At 57.4% G+C, this 18,829-nt stretch overlaps 1 protein-coding gene across 2 annotated transcripts; it reads right to left on the bottom strand.

Moving 5' to 3' along the window:
* Positions 1 to 3,944: 3,944 nt before the first annotated feature.
* PGF (placental growth factor) lies at positions 3,945 to 16,331 on the bottom strand. 2 transcript variants are annotated; one of them, XM_037503847.2, is made up of 7 exons: positions 16,044 to 16,331; positions 14,781 to 14,823; positions 10,355 to 10,551; positions 9,552 to 9,628; positions 7,568 to 7,597; positions 7,402 to 7,464; positions 3,945 to 4,802 (listed from the first exon to the last, which is right to left on the bottom strand). In XM_037503847.2, exons 1-7 carry the CDS (start codon positions 16,116 to 16,118, stop codon positions 4,775 to 4,777), a joined length of 513 nt encoding a protein of 170 aa, XP_037359744.1. In that variant the 5' UTR covers positions 16,119 to 16,331; the 3' UTR covers positions 3,945 to 4,774. The 2 variants fall into 2 exon arrangements, with proteins under 2 accessions (XP_037359744.1, XP_037359745.1); XM_037503848.2 differs by lacking the exon at positions 7,402 to 7,464.
* Positions 16,332 to 18,829: the final 2,498 nt, after the last annotated feature.

The following is an 18,829-nucleotide window of genomic DNA, read 5'->3' as shown; positions in this document are numbered from 1 at the left end:
GTGAGAGGATCCACCAGAGACAGAGTGAGGAACAGAACAGGCAGACTGATGAAATACGCTGCTGAGGGGAGCAGTGGGAGAGTCAGGAGAGGTCTACTGCACATGTGCGTAGCTCCCTGGCTGGTTGGGGATCGAACTTGTCCTGCAGTGGCTGCGGATAACTTCATAGTGCGGTGCTTAACCCCTTGTGCCACCAGGGAGGTCCGTTATTCTCCTTGTTTCTTGCAGTTTCTTAAGTAAGTGGAGGAAACTGGAAAACTTCATATGCAATATATTTTTGCCCCATCACTCAGGCATCTCCAACAAATGCCTAGTCCTAGTAGACTCGTGTTCATGAATGAGTTCATGGGTAACCAATCCACAGGCATAATTAAGACTAAACTATCTATCATTTCTTCACCCCCATCATTTCTTCCTAGACCAAACCACCATAATTAGTTGCCTAGATTTGCTACAGCCTTCTAAATGGCATTTGTACCTCCAGTCTTGTACCCCTGGAATCCACTCTCCACACAAAAGGCAGGTTAATCTTTCAAAAGTGTATAGACTATTGTTTCCTTCCAGCCTGGACCACCTGCTTGAAACTGCCAAAGCTTTCCCTCTGTGTTGTACAAAGCTCAAACCTTTACCCAGTCTCGCCAATCTCTTCATGATCTGGGCCCTGCCTACCCCTAACACCGCATCTCCTGCCCTTCCCTCCCTCACCCACCATGCTCCTTCCAGCTGGGATTCCTTCTTGGCCTTTGCATCAGCTCTGCCCTGCTTGGCGCGCTCTTTACATGACCAAATTTTGTCCTTCAAACTCCACCATAAATATCACCTGCACAAAGAGGTCGTCTGTGACCGCCTAGCCTAGAGTACTTCCCCCAAACACTGCCTTATCACCTTTCCTTATTTCTCATTCAGCCCTATGATGTCTAACAAACTGCCCCAAACAATTTCTTATTATTCATGATTCTGATTCTGTGAATCAGTTCATGATTCTCTGAATCAGGAAATCAATCTGGGTGCAGCAGGAGCCATTCTTCTCTGCTCCACGGGATCTTGGGGCCTCAGCTGAGATAGCTGTCATGGTTGGGGGCTGGAACAACTAGAGGCTGGCTGAGCATCTTTCCTCTGTGTGTGTGTGTGTGTGTGTGTGTGTGTTGTGTGTATGTGTATGCATATGTATATACACATATATATGCACACACCTTGGGCTTCCTTCCCACCCGGTGACCTCATACTAGTTGGATGTCTTACATGGCAACTCAGGGTTCCAAGAGGCCAAGGCAGAAGCTGCCAATCCTCTTGAAAGACCTTGGAACCAGTTTAGGGTCTCTTCTGCCATGCTATACTGATGAAGGCAGAGCTGGGTCAACTCAGCTTCAAAGGGAGGAAACCGAGATCTCACCTCTTGAGAAATTCAAGGCCATCTCTAATATGCCAGAATCACATTTTGGCAATAAGATATTTTCTTATTAATTCTTTGCTTACATATTTGACTTGCGTATTGAGTAAACAGTGGAGGTACAAACAAACCAGTTCCTTCTCCTCCTCATTGGTTTGAGACGAACTATGTTGATTCTTCTTTTCCTGTCTCTTAAAAGCATCTTGGGCAGAACTACTAATGTTCTTGTCATTTTAATTTATTGAAGATCTAGCCCTATCTAAGCCAGTCCATCCAATTTAAGACGAACCCTTTTCCTCCCCCAGGCAGGGCCTGGATTTGGCCCAAGGAAGTGGGGAGGGGCATGGACTGCTCCGTATGCCTCCTCCTCCTTCCCTCTCCACAGCCACTTCTCTTTCACACAAAAGCAGAGCTAGAGGGAAAGCCCCTCTTCCCGGCAGAATGGGCAGCTGGATGCCAACTCTCTTGTGGACCCCCTGGAGTGCCACCCCAGAGCACTGCACCCTGAAGTGCCCTTTTTCAGTCTCTGACATCCCCCACTTAGCTATTACCCCAGCCCTACAACCCATAACATACAATCTGTGGGGTTCCTCACTCGCACACCTCCCTTTTGAGAGGATCATGGACATTGAGAGGATCATACCACCATGTGGTCTGATGGATGGTGAAGTCCTGCCATATGCCCCAAGTGTCCCCTCTCTGTCCTCTCTGCCCACTCTCCCCGCCCTCTTCCCATCTAATGGCACATGGGCTGAAATGAATGGCAAACCCAGCTTGGGCCAGCCCCCCAGGTCTCCAGGGACGTCTCTCCTTCGCCCTCCCTGGTCTTCTGCTTATGGAGCCCGAGGAATGGGGTGCTGAGAGATGTTTGGGCCTAGCAGAATCACTTCAGCTCGCTCTTAATAAATCCCGTAGGCAGATGTATCCAGTCGCAAGCTGTTTCTTCTTTGTTTCAGAGTGTGGGGTACTCAAGATCCTTTTGTCCTCAGTCCTGGGTCCGGTCACCAATTGGAGCAACACTAAAGTGCACCTCACATCCTGCGATAAGTGATTATGGTCTGTCTCTCCACTCAAGTGTAAGGCTAGGTCTTTATGTGTTTTATTTGCCATGGTATCTAGAACAGGCTGGGGTACACAGGCGGCGCCCCATGATATATCAAGAGCAAAGGAAAAGAACCTTGAGTGATCTGAAAGGACTGCCAACATGGTGAAATGGGCCGACCAGTCTCTTTCCTCTCATTCCTGCTGTGAGGCTTCTGACGCTGAATGCAGATTTTTGTGTCCTGCCTCCAGGAGCAACCCTAACCTCTGTCTAGCTCTCTGCAGAGGGCACTGGCCTTCGTGGGGAGGCTGATCTACCTCATGTGGAGCTGAGTCTTGGAGATGCTACAGAGGCTGGGCTGGGGCCCGTGGAGCTGAGCTAGAGGCCTGGCCAAGGAGCAAGACTGCTCTTCTCAGTTCTCCGTCCATCAAAGGCAACGGCTCAGAAGGGCTGTAGCCCTTGAGAATGGAGAAGCGGGAGAGAAAGTGTGTTTCTTCTGCAAAGCAAGTCCCCTGGGTCTGGCCCACACCCCCTCTGTGATCACCAGCCAGAAGCACATTCTGACCAGAGTGTCTGCCAGGAGGGTCCAGGCCTGGGTGAATAGACCGCCAAGGGCAGCTGCCTCCACAGGGCCGCCCCACCCCACCCCACGGGACATCCATGGCGTCCCTCCAAAGCCCCAGGCGGGTCCCTGCCTCCAGGTTCCTGTGGGTTTGTCCTGAGCAGCCTCAAATGAGAGAGAATGGGGAACTCTCCTTTCACAACCACAGGACACACACACAACACAAACACACCCCTCTTACGGGTCAAAGGCAGATGGGAATCTGATACAGTAAATGGTTGGGACTGAAAGAAACAAAAAAGATTTTTTCTTTCCTTTCAAGGACTCAGGAGGAATACAGAGAAAGATGGGAGGGAAGAGGAAGAAGAATCCCTGTGCAGGCCAGAGTTGGCACATTTCAGGCCCCTGGGGCTAGGGATGAGCACCGCGGAACCTCCTCACTGGGGTGCAGAGGGCGGGGCACTGAGCTGGGTGTGGTAGGGCTGTGGGGGAGAGGAAGGCAACTGCTCTTGAATGTGAGGGTATTTGGGGACGGCTGGGGCAGCGCCCCCAGCTTGAAGACTACATCTTGAGAGCCCTTCACTAGGAAATGTGTGGGCCCCAGCATTTTGCCCTTTTAAAGCAGCTGGGAAGGGGCCTCCCCTGGTGGCTCAGCGGTTGAGCACTGGGCTGTGAAGTTGCCTGCAACCTCTGCAGCGCTGGTTTGATCCCCGACCACCGGCGAGGGTCCCGCATGGCGCGCAGACCTCTCCTGCCGCCCGCTGCTCCCCTCAGCAGTGTACTTCGGTCCTTCTGCCTGCTCTGCTCCCTGCTCTGGCTCTGGTGAATTCTCTCACCCTCCCGCACTTCTGACTGTACCCAGTGCTTTTATAAATAAAATAAATAAATCTTTAAAAAAGAAATAAAGCAGCTGGGAAGAAGATGCCCCAGGTTGTGACCAGAATAGGCGGGAGCCGCCCCAGGGCGCCAGTGATCCCTCTCGCTGTCCTGCTTCCTTTATTTCCTGCTGGTCCCCATGGTGGCGGCAGACACACTCCCCTGGAGAAGCAGTTTCCAGACTAGAATACTTTATTCAAGAGAAACTGGCTTGGCAGTCAGACAGACATGGGGGGTGGGCAGCTTGTTCCGTGTCCAGCTTGGGGCCCACTCTTTGCCTGTGTCCCTGAGGGGGCATGATGGTGATGCCGTGGCCAAAAAGAACAACGTCCCAGCACAAGCAGTGGCAAGATGTGAGGAGAGACCAGAGGGGACGAGGAGTGGCAGAGGCCCCCAGGCAACCGCTGTTCTCCAGAGCTGAACATTCTGGTCTCAGGGCGCAGCCTTGCTGCCTTGCATTGCTGCCAAGAGGAGGAGGTGGGGCGACCTTCCACCCCACCTGGTCCCCACCCAGCTGGACTCCCACAGCTGGGGCTGCTTGTCTGCAGATCCCCAGGCAGAGGAACAGGAGATGGCGCCCCCTCTCCTTCTCTCTCTAGCTCCGGGGAGACCTGTGAGACCTCTGGGGCCTGGCCCGCCCTTCAGAAAGCCACACGATCTGCTTCTTCCCCAGCTGACAAGCGCGGTCTGTGGCTGCCTTCTTTCTTTCTCTCACGTTCTGTTTCAGGCACTGAATTCCTGAGGGTCCTGACCCTCCCTGTCCCTCATCTTGGAGGGAGCGAGTCATTCAGCAGGGATACAATTGGCTAATAAATAGAGGGCAGGTGCCAGCAGGGAGGTAACTGAGAGTGTGACGGTAATAAATACACGAGCCGGGTGTGGGGTCTCTCCTCCGAGGGGCTGGTTACCTCCGGGGAACAGTATCACCGCACCTGCCAGAGACCAAGCACAGAGAGGGGCTGTCAGTATACTACAGAGGGTGGAACCCCTCCTAGGGGAGGGGGAACAGACCCAAAGGGGAAGCCTGGGCAGGGCACGGGAAGATGGCAGCACCCCTGGCCCTCTGCTTGCACTGAAGCCAGTAAGAAGCTGGGAGAGGCTTCTCCAAGCACTCGCCCAGGTCCCAGCTCTACCCTAAGCACCAGTTCTTCACCCTAACGACACCCCATGGGGAAAGCACTATTTTTACCATCCTTATGCAATGAGCAAACTGAGGCTCAGAGAGGTCAAGAAACAGCCCAAGGTCACACATCTAGTCCGTGCCAGAGCCGGCTTGGAGCCCATGCAGTCGTGCCTCTGGTTACACTAGGGTTTTCAGTGCCCACATGTACTCCCCTAAAACTGCTGCGTCCCCACTTGCTTGCCCCCCTTTTGCCCTTTCCAAATCCTGTTACGGTCTTCCCTCCCGAGGTAACAGTATGGGGGTGGCTGGCTGGGACACTGAATAAAGAACAATTCAAGATACTGGAATAGATATTGAGAAGGGAAATATGGCAAATGACGGGGTAACCAAGGCTTTTGCAAGTCAGGTGGTTTCCAAGTCTCTGTTTTCAACCAAATTGAAGAACTTGGCCCAATTGTCAGTTGATGTCATCAGAGGTATTTTTTGTTAGCAGATCACCTTGAGGGGTCTTTTGGCAAATATCTTAGAAGTTCAAATGATCGGGGGACATTAATCCCATTTAGTTATCTGTGTGGGCAGGGTACAGAGACTTCCTAATCTACACAAATTGATAAAAGAAATGGAATTAATGCTGAGTAATGTCTTAGTTCCGGCCGGAGAGAATATTCATTAACAGGTTCATTAACTCATTGTAACGAGGTAGCCACATCCGACTCATTGGGCTGATCGTACTTTTCTCTTTCACATTTATCAAAATGTGACGTCTTTGTGCTGTTTGGCCCCGTGGTACTACATAATTACTGGGATGATTCATTTCAGGAGAAAAATTTAATTCAGAATTTTATGTTTACAGGACATTTAAAATAATCCCTACTAATATACCACGGTTGTGGCAGATAAATATGACAAGGCAACAAAAAAAGGACATTTGGGCATTAAATATGCTGCACTAGGCTGAAATTCTCAGGGAAAATGAACCGGAGACACAAGTTCAAGGAAAAAAGCAGCCATGTAAATATGCACCTATTCATGGAAGGTATTTACGTATTCTTTTTGCTGCTGTTCTTCATTTTTTAAAAAGTGGATGATGGTGACTATTAAATCAGGCACAGTCCACAGGCCACACCTGGAGAGCTATATCATAGTTTCACATTAAAAATATTAATATTGGACCTTCCCAGTGGCGCAGCAGTTGAGCACTGGGTTGCGAAGCTGCCCGCAGCCTCTGCAGCACCGGTTCGATCCCCGGCCACCCGGTGAGGGTCCCACATGGTGAATTCTCTCACCCTCCCACGCTTCTGACTGTACCCAGTGCTTGTATAAATAAATAAATAAATCTTTAAAATAAAAAAAAAATTAATATTTACAACATGCCAGAAATGATATATTTCAACCATTTTCAATTACGATGAAAAAGTTCAACATCAACTTAAAAATGAGCCAGGAGGCCCATGGGTGTTTTTAATTTTTTCTGGAGATCTCCCAATGAGACCACTGCCCTGGCAGATGGGACATGACCCGCGGGGGAAGCCCTGTGTTGACTGCACCACCAGGGCCTCCCCAAGTCACTGCTTGGGCCCTGGGACCAGAGAGCGAGCCCATGCCTTGGCCTCCCAGCGACCAATTTCCCCAGAAGCCCTGCCTTCGCGGAGCTAGTTGGAGGTCTCTGCTCATGGAGAGGCCGGCTAATGGCTGCTGACCTGGGTGAGCTCAGCATGACATGACTCGGGTGGGGTGGAGATGGGCCCTGAAGGAGAGCCCTGGAGGGGCTGCTCAACTGCACACGTGAAATATTTTGTTTTTACTATTTACTCACATTGGGCTTTCCCTGCTCTAGTCTTTCTCTCCCCACACACTCAGACCCCACAGATTCCAGGCTGGGCACCCCCAAGGGGGGCAGGGAAAAGAGGGAAGGAGGAAGCAAGTGGACCCCAAGACCCCCTGGGAGGAGAGGGACTAAAATACTGGCCTAAGAGGCAGCAGGGGGTTGCGCCTTCCTAGACTTTCCATCACCAACATGGAAACGCTGAAAGAGCAGGGACCCTGCGGGCTGGGTCATGACATCCCTGGCCCACAGTCAGTGCTTGGTGGGTTTGTACAGCGGCCGAGCGCTTGGTGCGTTGCCTCACGTCTCTTCCCCACACAAAGAAATACTCAGCTCACAGGGTTGACATGACTTGCTGGAGGCCACACAGAGACTCGGGACTGAGCCAGGACAGGAGGAAGGCCCCCGGATGTTTCCTGGACCCTAGGGACCTTAGGAGGTGCCAGGGTCCCTATTCTGTTTCCCAAGACTACCCTGGCCTGGCTGTCCCCCTTCCCGACTGCTGACCCTGTGGCAGGGCTGGGCGCCCCTCTGGCCCGGCCTCCGTGCCATCCCTGGCCCCGCCCCCACCCCGTGCACTCACAGGTGGCAGTCTGTGGGTCTCTGCTTCTCTCTCTTCCTCTTCCCCCTGCCCTTGGGTCTCCTCCTGCAATAAGCCAAAAGCGTCAGGACCAAGTGGCTGGGGGCCCTCATGCTGGGACAGGGGGGCAGGCCCAAGAATCGCCTGGAGCCCCAGCCAGGCCACTTACCTTTCTGGCTTCATCTTCTCCCGTAGAGGCCTGGAGAAAACAGACAGAGAGAGGGGTGGGGGGAAATGAGGAAAGAGGAAAAGCGGGGCTCCCGGATACCCCCACCCCACCACCCCCCATCTTCCCTCGGACATCCTACTACGAGGTCTTGCAGTTGGAGCTGGAGCCACGAGGGGGCAGCATGGAGCCAGCGAGGGAGCGGGCCAGCCACCTCTGGGCTTGGCTCCCCCTCCAGGCAACCTGACCCTCTAAGGGAGGCACACATGCCCTCTCGGGACACCCCTGCATCCCCTCCTGCACGCCTCGGCCTCTTGGCATCAAACTTGGGATCCGGGAGTCTGTTCCCTATTGCCTTTCTCCCTTCATCCATCCCGCTGCCTGCCCTTCCTTCCAGGCTGCACCCCGGGAGTTTCCAACAGGACGGTGAGTGAGGGGCGAGGCTGGAGGAGGCTGGCTGCCAGCCTAGACTGCCTGTCAGGACACAGCTGTCACCCCTGCTGTGGGGATACGTGGTGCTGCAGGCAAGGGCAGGGGGAAGGGTGAGGGGGCAGGCGAGGGGAGGTGAGCACCAGTGCCCCGTCCCCAGGCGTGCCCTGGCTCTGCCTCTGGGGCTGTGGCTGTGGTCCCAGAAGTGAGAAGAAAGGTGCTCCTGTTGCCCAGCCAGTTGGAAGGGGACAGGACCCGTCTTCCCTGGGAACAGTGTGGTAACAGTCCACTCTGGGGCCAGAGAATGCTGCCCTCGCTGGGCTGTCTCCCCAGGAGCCAGGGCAGGGTACCAAGGCCCCTGGGACTGTCTGTCACGTCTCTCGGGACACTCCTGGAAGCTCCATCTGCCCGTCCCTACAGAGTGTCTGTGGGGGCAAAGGTGATGTGGAAGGTGAACGGGCGCTGTCTGGCCACGTGCTGGGGATGGCGGGAGATCCATGAATAAACTATTGTTATAGGTGTGAGCCCTGGGAGAGAGGGGAGGAAGCAGATGGAGGCAGGAACCCCAACAGCAGCACAGTGACGAGAACCTAGAGCTTGGGCTTGGGTTCAAAAGGGCCAAGCCAGAGCCCTGGACACCCGGCCCTGGACCAGAGCCCTGGACACCCAGCCAGCCAGAGCCCTGGACACCCGGCAGGGCCAAGCTCTGGCAACACTGGGGCTCCCGGCCAGTGGGGAGCTGGTCATGAGGGGGGGCGTGAACAAAGACAAGCTTAAGGTAAGGGTTAGACGGGCTGGGGTTCACTCACCAGCTGGGACAGATCATGTAATTAAACCCAGCCTCGGCTTGCCCATCTCTCAAGTGGGGGTGATAACAGAACACACCACTTAGGGTTGTTATGAGAACAGGGACCTCGTGAGTCTGGCTCACTACTGTATCCCAAGCATCAACGGCACTGCCTGGCATCCCGTAGGTGCTCAAAATAAATGTTTGTTGAATGAATGAGAAGACACATTTAAGTGCCGAGCATGGGGTTAGGCAGAGTGGATGCTCAGTAAATGGTCACCTTCTCCCCTCTTCTGGCTCCATGACAGGGCTCGGGACCTCTAGAATGGGGTCTCCGTCATGGCCCAGGCGAGCTCTTCCTGGAGCCTGGCTGGCAGTGCCAGGCCTGCTGCTCCTGGTACCATTGTGCAGTGTCCAAACAGGCAGCACCGCTGGTGCTGCTCAGAGGCTCTGCAGGGGGAGGGTGTGACTCGAAGGAAACCTCCACCCCTCCGTCCTCTGCCTCCCGGGGGTGGCAGATGGATGGCAGCCTCCTCCTCTCCCTGGGAGGGGATGCCCCGGCCCCTGTAAGTCTGGAGGGATCCAGGCTTCCTCCACTCGTGACTTTTCAGCGGCTGTGCTCCAGGTGCTGGGGGCTACCCCTCCAGTCCCCAATTTCTCTGGCCTCCCTCAGTCAGGAAGTAAGTGCAGCCTGCAGCAAGGACCAGCAGCCGCTTGAATTAGGATACCAGGTGCACGGGCCTGTCCCTGCCGACCACACGGAGGACCTACCTGCACTCGCAGCGCACGTGCTGAGAGAAAGTCAGCTCCACGTAGGAGGGCGGGTCCCCGGAGCGGATCTTCAGGAGCTGCAGGAGAGAAAGGTTGGATGCCTGGATTGGTGCGTGAGTTTCCCACACTCCTCTACCCTCTCCTTGTGTGTGTGTGTGTGTGTGTGTGTGTGTGTGTGTGTGTGTGTGAACTTGCTTGAGAAGGCACCGGATGCTCCTGGTATAAACAGGGGCTTTTTTTTTTTTTTAAGATTTATTTATTTATGCATAGAAAAACTGGGGTTTAGGGCAGAGGTGCAGGGGGTGAAAGGATTCACCAGAGACAAAGTGGGGAGCAGAACAGGCAGACTGACTGAAATACACTGTTAAGGGGAGCAGCGGGGAGACAGGAGAGGTCTGCGTGCCATGTGGGTAGCTCCCTGGCCGGGGATTGAACTCGTGCTACAGAGGCCGAGGATAGCTTCATAGTGTGGTGCTTAACCCCTTGCGCCACCAGGGAGGCCCCCTAAACAGGGGCTTCTTTCATCTATGCACATTTCTTTTCCAACCTCAGCCACATAGCCTGGGACCTGAAGTAGGGTTAAGCTAGGGCGAGAGAGCTGGCAAGGGAGGAGGTGCGTGGGCACCCCGCTAGGAAGGGGGCTCGGGAAGGAGGGGCACGTGCTGGGCTGGTAAGAGTGAGCTCCAGGTGTGACGCTGGCCTGCCCTCTCCTGTCTGGGCCCCTTCCCGTGGGCAGGCCCTATGGCTGTCTAAGCTGGGCGGAGCCCGGGCCAGAGCAGCGCGTGGGGAGGAGCCCCCCCTACCTGCATGGTGACATTGACCGTCTCCACCGGCACACAGTGCAGGTTCTCATCCCCGCAGCAGCCGGTGCAGCGCAGCAGGGAGACGCAGGACGGGCTGAACAAGTGCTCCACCTCGCCGGGGAACTCCGACACGATGTCCACCAGTCTCTCCAGGGCCCGGCAGTAGCTGCGGCCCCACACTTCCTGGAAAGGCACCACTACGAGGAGGCATAACGGTTGGGTCAGGCCGGGAGGGAACTGAAGCCCCAGGACCGGCTCCCCTAGCCCTGCAGGGCCTTCCGGGTGAGCCCCGCCATGGAAGCCCCCCTCCTCCAGGAAGCCCCCACCGTAGCTGAGCTCCCCCTGCTCGGAGCTCCTGATGTGACCTCTCCGGGACAGCTGCCGGCCCCTCAGCTCCTCTGCTGAACCGAAGTCCCAGTGGAGTGTCCTCTCTCAGTGTCCGAGCTCTCTGCTCTAGTCTTACCTCGGTGCCCTTGGAGCTGCGAGGACCATGCCCTGGCAGCTGCCCAGGCCCTCTGGATCTTTCCTAGGCCCACCCTGGCACTTCCTTCGTCTTGGGGAATTTGCAGAAAACAATCAGTTCTGCAAGAATGACTTGCAGAATCCCTCTGGGAGGGTTCGCCAACCCTAGTCCATACTTCTGGCACCACTCTGGGCTCGTTCTTCTGCCTGGCAGCCAAGACTGCAGCCAGCAACGTGCCCGTCCCCACTCTCACACCCGGCTTGCTAGCATCACCGTCATCCCGCCTCTGGGCCTTTGCTCTCGTGGTCCGAGGGCGATGCTCCTTCTCCTGTCTCGTTTCTAACCCAAGAACGTCTCCCACGCATTTCTCGAGGCCCACCTCCCTGCCTCCCCTGGGCAGCCTTCCCCTCTGTTCTAGAATGAACATATGTTTCCCCTTTGAGCATAACATGGCCCCAAGGGCTCGTCTTATCTCGGTCACTGGTGGCTCTTATCTCCTTTACAACCAAATGGAGGCTCCGTGGGGACAGAGACCCAAGTATCGGGTAAACACAGGCTAAGTAATTACTGATCAATTAGAGCACGGAGGATTATCAGGGACATCCCTGACCCCCACAACATCTGGGTGGTTGTGAAGGGGACACTTGGGGGGCTGATCTGGAATCTCTCAAAAGATGTTCCTTAGGGGGAAGGCGTGGGGCCTGGTCCCACACAGAGGCTCACAGGAAGCGAGTAGCCAGAGCCAGAAAACCTGATTCTAGTCTTGACTCTATACTGGCTGTGTGACCTTGGGGAGGTCACTTAACTTTCTGGGTATATCAGTTTCCTCAGCTAGGGGAAAAAGAAGGCTGGAATAGACGGTTGCTAAGGTTTCTCCCAGCTCTGACACACGGTCTGTGATTCTGTGCACGAAACCCGGCACAGCCTTGACTGCGGGCAGAGAAACAGCTCAGGCCCTGGGTCATCCTGCCCCACACCTGACGGCTGTCCTCAGCTCGTGGGTCACTCCCCTGGGGCCCAGCAGCCTCTGCCCCGGAGTAATGGCCTTGCCTAGCAGCCCCTCACTGCCTCCCAAGTCTCATTCTTCCTAGGAGGTAGACGGGCACAAAGTCCATTCCACTGAGCCTGCAGTGGGAGTCTCAGGGTAATTCCGGAGAAAAATAAACTTCAGCTCTTGCAGAGACCCACGAGAAAGACTGAAAACTAGTGGAAACACCCAAGAGGCGGTGTGTCCACGTGGATCTGGCCAAGGCGGCCCCAGAGGTAGGCAACTGTGCTTATTGGGGCGTCTGCCCTGTCTGCTTAAGGGGCGCCAGGGCTGGGGCTGGGAGGAGGTTCAGACGCCTCCCCTATTCTGCTTCTCCAGGGCACCGGGACCCTTTCCCTGGACCTCAGTGAAAAACAGGGCCCGCTCCCCACAGGCGGCCTCGGAGCCCAGGACGCGCGCCTTGCACTCGGGTCAGAGGGAGCCCGTCCCCGCGGGCAGCTCCGCGGGCGCGTGTTTAGTCTGAACTCCCCATGAGTGCTCTGCAGCTCCGAACGTTTCATCTCTGTCTCGGAAAACATAAACACCGGTGGAGGCATAAACAGCCGCCGAAGCACCACCCTGGGCTCAAGCCCCTGCTCCGGCACCAGCCATCCAGAGGCGGCAGGACAGAGAAGGGCACCTCAGGGCCCGCCATCCCGCAGGCTCGCGCCCAGGGAGCCAGTGAGTCTGCAGGTTGAGCAGCGCTGGCTGGGGCTTGGCGGCAGAAGAGTGGTTTCCTTTCCTCACCCCGCACCCCACCGTGCACAGGGCATCAACCCACCAGGCCCAGACTCCTGGGCCCGGGAATCTACTGCGTTCTGGGCCACGTGGCCCATGAGGGCGAGACTGGGGAGGTAGCTAGACCTGATTCACCTGGCAGCCGCCAGGAAAAAGGGCAGAGGACCCCGGGAGGTCCTGAGGTGTGTGGGAGGAACAAAGGGGGCGGGGCGGGGCCAGCCATGGGAGCGCAGCTCCAGATGTGGGCCAAGCCCCTCAGGAAAGAGCTCTGCTGGCTACTCCGCAGAGCACTTCCTCTGCCTGCAGACCCGCGCCGGAGGCAGGGTGGGGCGAGAGGGAATGGAGACCGTGGCCCCAGCAGGCGCCCTGCCAGGGCAGGCGGTCTGTCTGACAAGGGCAGCTCCCGGGCCACGAGTGGGCTCTCAGCTCTGTTGCCAGCCCTGGGGGTGAGATTCCTGTCCCGCTCCAGCCACCTACCACCCAAGAAGGGAAATGTTTAATCCTGAGAGTAAGCTCCTGGGGAGGCCCCCGGGGAGGGGCCGGTGCTGGGCAGAGCCGCTGGCTGCCAGCCCAAGCGCAGCAGGTGTCCCTTCCATGGTCACTGGCAGGGCACCCAGCCAGCCTGCAGCAGGGGATCCCCACTCATGCCTCTCAGCTGAGAGCCCTTGGGAGGGCTGGTGCTGTGCACTCGGGCTCCCATATAATGGAGGGGTGCTGCGGCTTTGGGTGACCCCAAGGGCCTCTCTAGCACTCAGCCTCTTCATGCGTCAGATACGGAGGATCCCGGTGCTCCCTAACGCACAGTCTGTGGTCGGGACAGGATTCTGGTAAACGCCTAACACCATCACGGGGAACAGTCACAGCGCAAATGAGCGCCGCGGCTGCCCCCTGTGTGGTGGTAGCAGGACAGGAGGGCAGTTCTGGATTCTGATAACCTGGGTCCAAACCTCGTTGTACTTCCCCTGGCCACAGTGCAGCCTCCCTGATTGCTCGGGATGACAGGTGAGCCGTCCTGATCAACTTAAACTTCCAAGCCTCCTCCTCACAGCCCCTGGGAAACACACACTCATTCCTGTGTCTCCTCCGTGGACTCAGAGAATCTTAGAAAAAGAACTTTCTATATCACGTCGTTTCATGCCTCCACTTTACAGATGAGGAAACTGAGGCTCACACTTCTTTGGGAGCGATGGTCTGAACTACACTAACGGCCTCAAAAAGGCTACGGGATAGACGGGCCAGGGGTCCCTCCCCAAGTCTCAGGAAGAACATCGTGCTGGTCCCAGAGGGCACATGGGGGAGAAGGTGAGCACTGACAAAGTTCAGGGCTACCTCGCCCACCTCCTCAGTGCCCAAGGCGTCTGGGATTCGGGACCGGCAGGCAGGCTGAAGGGCAGGCAGGCAGGCCAGCCTGGGGCGTGTGTTCTCAGCTCCCAGTGGCTCTCACTCATGTGCGTGAGCACGTCCCTACATGCTCCCTCTCCCACGGCACAGCGCGAAGCCTCAGCTGTGGTGTGTGGCCTCCCTGCACGTCCTGGGAGAGTCAGAGAGGGAGGAGCGAGGACGGGGGCCTGGCATGGGCCTCCTGCCTTCTGCACGTATGTCTCTTTGGCAAATGTCTCTCTCTTTGAAGATTCCCACTTGATGCAACCCAGGGTGGGGAGCGGAGGGGCTGGGAGGGCGCGACTCATGTTCTGTCTGTTTGTAATCAATGGAAAGGCCTGGTCAGATCCCTGCAGCTCTGCCAGGGCTGGGCTGCTTGGAAGGTCCCCTCACCCCTCCCTGATCCTCTCCTCCCTGATCCAGCTTGCCCACTGCACTCAGCTCCCAGACCCCCCAGTCTGGACCCTGGCATTCGGTGCCTGCACTGCCCTCCAAGACTCCATCTGCCCCCTTGCGTCATGCTGGGAGGGGGGCCTGAGGCAAGCCGACGAGCCCGGGTTATACTGTGCTGACCCTGCTCTGGGTGCTGGGTGACCCCGCCCCAGGAACACACCTCTCTAGGCAGCAGAGTCACAATGGGGGGTTGGGGGGGAAATCTCTCAGGCCCCGTCAGCTTTGTCAACCAGGATGTCAGCCAGCTGTGGACTCTCTCCTGACTTATCAGCCTGTGCCCACTCTCCATGTCAATCCCCTCCTATCCTCTGCAGAGACTAGAGGAGTGGGGAGGGTGAGCACGTGCACACTCAGCCCGGGCTTACCTTCCAACTCTGATGACCCGTTCCCAGCAGACAAGGCCCACTGCTGCGGACAGAAGAGTGAAGAGATGAGAGGGACCTCCCTGGGCCTTTGCGCTCAGGGGGCCCAGTGTGTTGGCAAGAGCAGCAGCCCCTCTGAGCTCCTTCCTATCCACTGCACACACTCTCTGCCTTGTCTCAGAACTGCCTCTTTCCAGGTGCAAACTAAAAACTGACTGGATCCAGGGTGGGTCCAACCCCTCTCTCTGGCCTCAGTTTCCTCATTCGGAAAGGGTGGGAGGCTAGCGGCTTTTGAGATCCTTGAACTTCTCTGTCCCAAAGATCTAGCAATCCTGTGGGGTCTCCCTTCAACCCAGCCCCCAGGCTGTCCCTGCTGAGTCCTGGACAGCCCGCCTTGGCTGGGTGCCAGAACCCAGGGGGAGGCCATCAGCTGGTGGGAGCTGAGGGGCTGCAGCGGGCGGCGCCATGAGCTGGTGCTTCGGGTAACATTACACCTCTGGCCAGCCCTGAAGCAGGCAGGAGGACGGTGGGTGGTGGAGCTCTTCAGCCTGAGGGGCTACCCAGCCCACTCACTCCTGGGCTGGGCCTGGGGACTCCCAGGGCTGCAGGACAGCACAGTGAGAAGGGAACTCATTGGCTTTGTCAGGATTTCACTGCCCAACTTGGCTCTGGGCCAGACTCACCCAGCTCCTGGGAAAAGGGCCCTGTTCACTTCCCCAGGCCCTGAGCTCAGGAGCTCTGGCTGCCCACCCAGGAAAGAGGGCAGAGCAGAACCCCTCATCTTGCTCCCAGCCCACCCAGGAGTCCTGGGCTCAGCCTGGAGCACTGGTGGGGGCAGGGCCAGCCTCCCCACCAATGACCTGTTCAGCTGGCTTCCCCTCCACCAGGCCAGGTCAGAGGTCCCGAAGGTGCCTGCCTGGTCACGGAGCCTCAGCCCTGATCACAAGGCCAGGGACCCGCCTGGGATTAGCGGAGAGATGCTTTTAGCAAAGCCACCAGGGCTCCAGAGGCCAGACAGGAAACCTCCCTCCCTTCCCTGTGGCTTCCCTGCCCCCAACAAGACAGACCCCGGGGCTGGAGTCTGGGATAACCCAGCACGAGATCTCTTTCCAGACGACCCGCCTGTCCAGCCCGGCTCCTGGGCAGCGAGTGGACATCCTGGGAGGCGCCGCTCCCGGAGCGGGTCTGTGATCTCAGAGCTGCCTGCTTTGAGTGCTGGGGATGGGAAGATCAAGGGACCCCAAGTGGGGTGGTGGGGTGTCTTACCTTGGGGGGAACGGCAGGCAGCGCCAGCCCAGCCAGGAGCTGCAGGAAGCAAGTGAGCAGCCTCATGGCAGGCATCTTCTCAGACGTCCCAGACCAGGGGGCTCCAAGGGGCAACCACCATGCTCGTCCCCTCGGGGGAGCCCCGGCACAGGACGAGAGGGGCTGAACGGGGGCCTCGAGGCCCGCTCACTCCTGCCCCGCCGTCCCCGCCGGCGGCCCGAGCATCCTCTCGAAGCCCCGGGGAGCGAGGAGGAGCCGCAGGTGAGGCTGAGGCTGGGAACCTGCCGCCGGGCGGCCGGACGTGGCGGGCGGGGTGCTGCGGGGCGGGCGGGGCCCCGGGGAAGCTCCGTCGGGCGCCCCTGGCGACCCCAGGTCCTCTCGTGGCCGGCCCGGGAGGATGCCGCGGCCTCCTCCGACAGCCGCCCTCTGTGGACTGGCGCTGGCCGGTGCGGGACCCGGCTCGGCGGCCGGGGCGGGGCTGCGGGAGGCCCCGCCCACCGCCGGCCGGGCCGGAGCCGCGCGCGGACCCGGGGCCGCCCCACCGGACCCCCCGCCGCGCCGCGCGCCTCGCGGCCCCGCACCTGGGGCGCGGCCGGCGGCGCCCACGCTCCGAGGCCGGCGGTCGCGGGCGGGGCCCTCCAGGTGTGGCGCCCAGGGGCTGGGCACGACGTGCGAGGCCTCCGCGGGAGCTGCAGCCCCTGAGAGGTGTCGGGCCGGCCCTTGGCAGTGCCACCTTGTGCCATCCCTGCCCTCTCTAGGAGGGAAAGCGTTAGAAGTCCCATTTCATAGATGAAGAAATTGAGGTCCCGGAGTGCCCAGGTTGCATGGGTTGTGCATCCACAGACACTCTCCGGGAGTGTGCGTGTGAGTGTGTGTGAGTGCGTGTGAGTGCGTGTGTGTGCATGTGTGTAACTGACACACAAGCCCAAGCCATGGGACTCCGGAACTGCGACTACACCATCACCGCCCCCTTGGCGGGCACCCCGGCTGCAGGGCAACCCAGCTGTGCGCAGCCACCTGGCTGGGTGTCCAGAAGGACAACCTCTTGTGGGACGCGGTTCTCTCAAGCTCTCCCTGCGAGGCCAGCACATGGGGTTTGGAGAGGGGCCTTCTGCAGAATTTCCTCCCTGTCCCAGGAGGAGGAAGTGCTCCTGTGGAGAGGGGTCTGTGGCAGGGGTGTGTGTCTGCACGAGCACATGTGTGAAGGAAGATCCACTATGCCAGGAGTCTCTGTGTGGTCAGTGTGTGCGTCCGCTATACCTACACATGCTTGTTGGTTTGTTTTGGGGAGGGGGCTCCGGTCTCTGGGTATCTCTCTATGCTCGTGTGATTGTGTGTGTGTGTCTGCTGTGCCTCTAGACATCTTCAAAGGTGTGTGACTGCGCCTTTCAGTGGGATGGTGCGTTTTATGTCAGCCTGTGCCTCTGTGTGTATGTTTCTCTGTGTGTGACTGTCTGGAGTGGCCTCTGTGTGTGGTTGTGCATCTCTGTGTGTTTCTGTGTGCCCTCCTGCGCTCTTTGAGCATTTGTCACCACCACCAGCCTCCGTGCACATCTGCCCGCTGCAAGAACCCAGCAGGATTTGGGTTCATAGGTTGATCTGGGGCCAGTGGGCAGCTCTGAGAGAGGAGGGAGGCAGCCCCTAGAGCTCACATTCCAGCTAGCGGCAGAGAGGCCAGAGCAGCCCTGGCTCTCACCCCAGTGACCTCTGCGTCCGCTGCCTGCCTGCCCACCCACGTGGGGCCTGCCAGAGGTGCTGCCTTCCTGCCTGGCCAGCCCCAAGCCTGGGGGTCTAGGAGCCAGGGACCAGTCACTGGCCAGCTAAGCAGGGGCTGCAGGGAACTTTCTGATGAGTTCCAACATGCTAGGGCTTGTGGGCTGCTGAGCGGCTCCTTCTGGGCTCAGAGTCATGGTGAAGGATGTCTGGGCCTTGCTGTGTGTGTGTGTGTGTGTGTGTGTGTGTGTGTGTGTGTAGGGGGTGAGTAGATGTGTTTGCTTATCCAGTTCATGTAGATTTGCCCATAACATCTGTGCCCACATGTGCATGTGTTTATGGGTGCCTTTATTTTGGAATTGGATTTGTATATGTGGGCTTGTATGTGTATTGCACTTACATGTTTGCTTTTTTTTAAGATTTATTTATTTACGCATGCAAGAGCTGGGGTACAGGCCAGAGATGCAGGGGGTGAAAGGATTCACCAAAGACAGAGTGGGGAACAGAACAGGCAGACTGACTGAAACACACTGCTGAGGGGAGCAGCGGGTGAGACAGGAGAGGTCTGCCTCGCCATGTGGGTTTCTCCCTGGCTGGCCGGGGATCAAACTCATGCTGCAGAGGCTGAGGACTGCTTCATAGCACGTTGCTGAACCCCTTGCGTCACCAGGGAGGCCCAATAACATGTTTTTAAGTCTCTATTTTGCAGATGTTTGTCTATTGCCAAATGCTGTGAGGGCTTCAGCACTGGGCATGTTTTCCTATAATTGTATGTAGAGGGTGCATACGTTGTGTACGTGTGTTTTGTTTCATTCTTTCATTCCACACAGTGTTTGAATTCTGTGATGCTCCAGGCACTGCCTCAGGTACTGTGGGCACGGAATGGAAGTTTCCTGCAGTCTCTGTCCCTGTGTGGGGGGAAAAGATGACTAGGGCTGCCACAGCTCTCCATCTACACTCCAGAGTGGGCTCCATATCCAGGTATTTATTGTCGGTGATTCCTGCAAACACACTTCAGGCTTTGTGCCACTCAACTGGGAACCCTACACTTCGAAATCTGGTTTGTTGGGTTA

Source organism: Talpa occidentalis, unplaced genomic scaffold (genome assembly GCF_014898055.3).
Source record: "Talpa occidentalis isolate TD23 unplaced genomic scaffold, MPIMG_talOcc4v2.1 talOcc4.11, whole genome shotgun sequence".
NCBI classification, from domain to species: Eukaryota; Metazoa; Chordata; class Mammalia; order Eulipotyphla; family Talpidae; genus Talpa; species Talpa occidentalis.
The sequence above is the reverse complement of the archived record's forward strand: the minus strand, read 5'-3'. Positions and strand labels throughout refer to the sequence as shown.

Excerpts from the sequence above, each read along its gene's own strand:
- PGF (XM_037503847.2), bottom strand. The coding sequence starts at position 16,118 with ATGCCTGCCATGAGGCTGCTCACTTGCTTCCTGCAGCTCCTGGCTGGG. Across the intron at positions 9,629-10,354 it reads CGGTCAATGTCACCATGCAG|CTCCTGAAGATCCGCTCCGG; the intron begins GTAGGGGGGGCT and ends TCTCTCCTGCAG. Across the intron at positions 7,465-7,567 it reads GAGAAGATGAAGCCAGAAAG|GAGGAGACCCAAGGGCAGGG; the intron begins GTAAGTGGCCTG and ends GGCTTATTGCAG.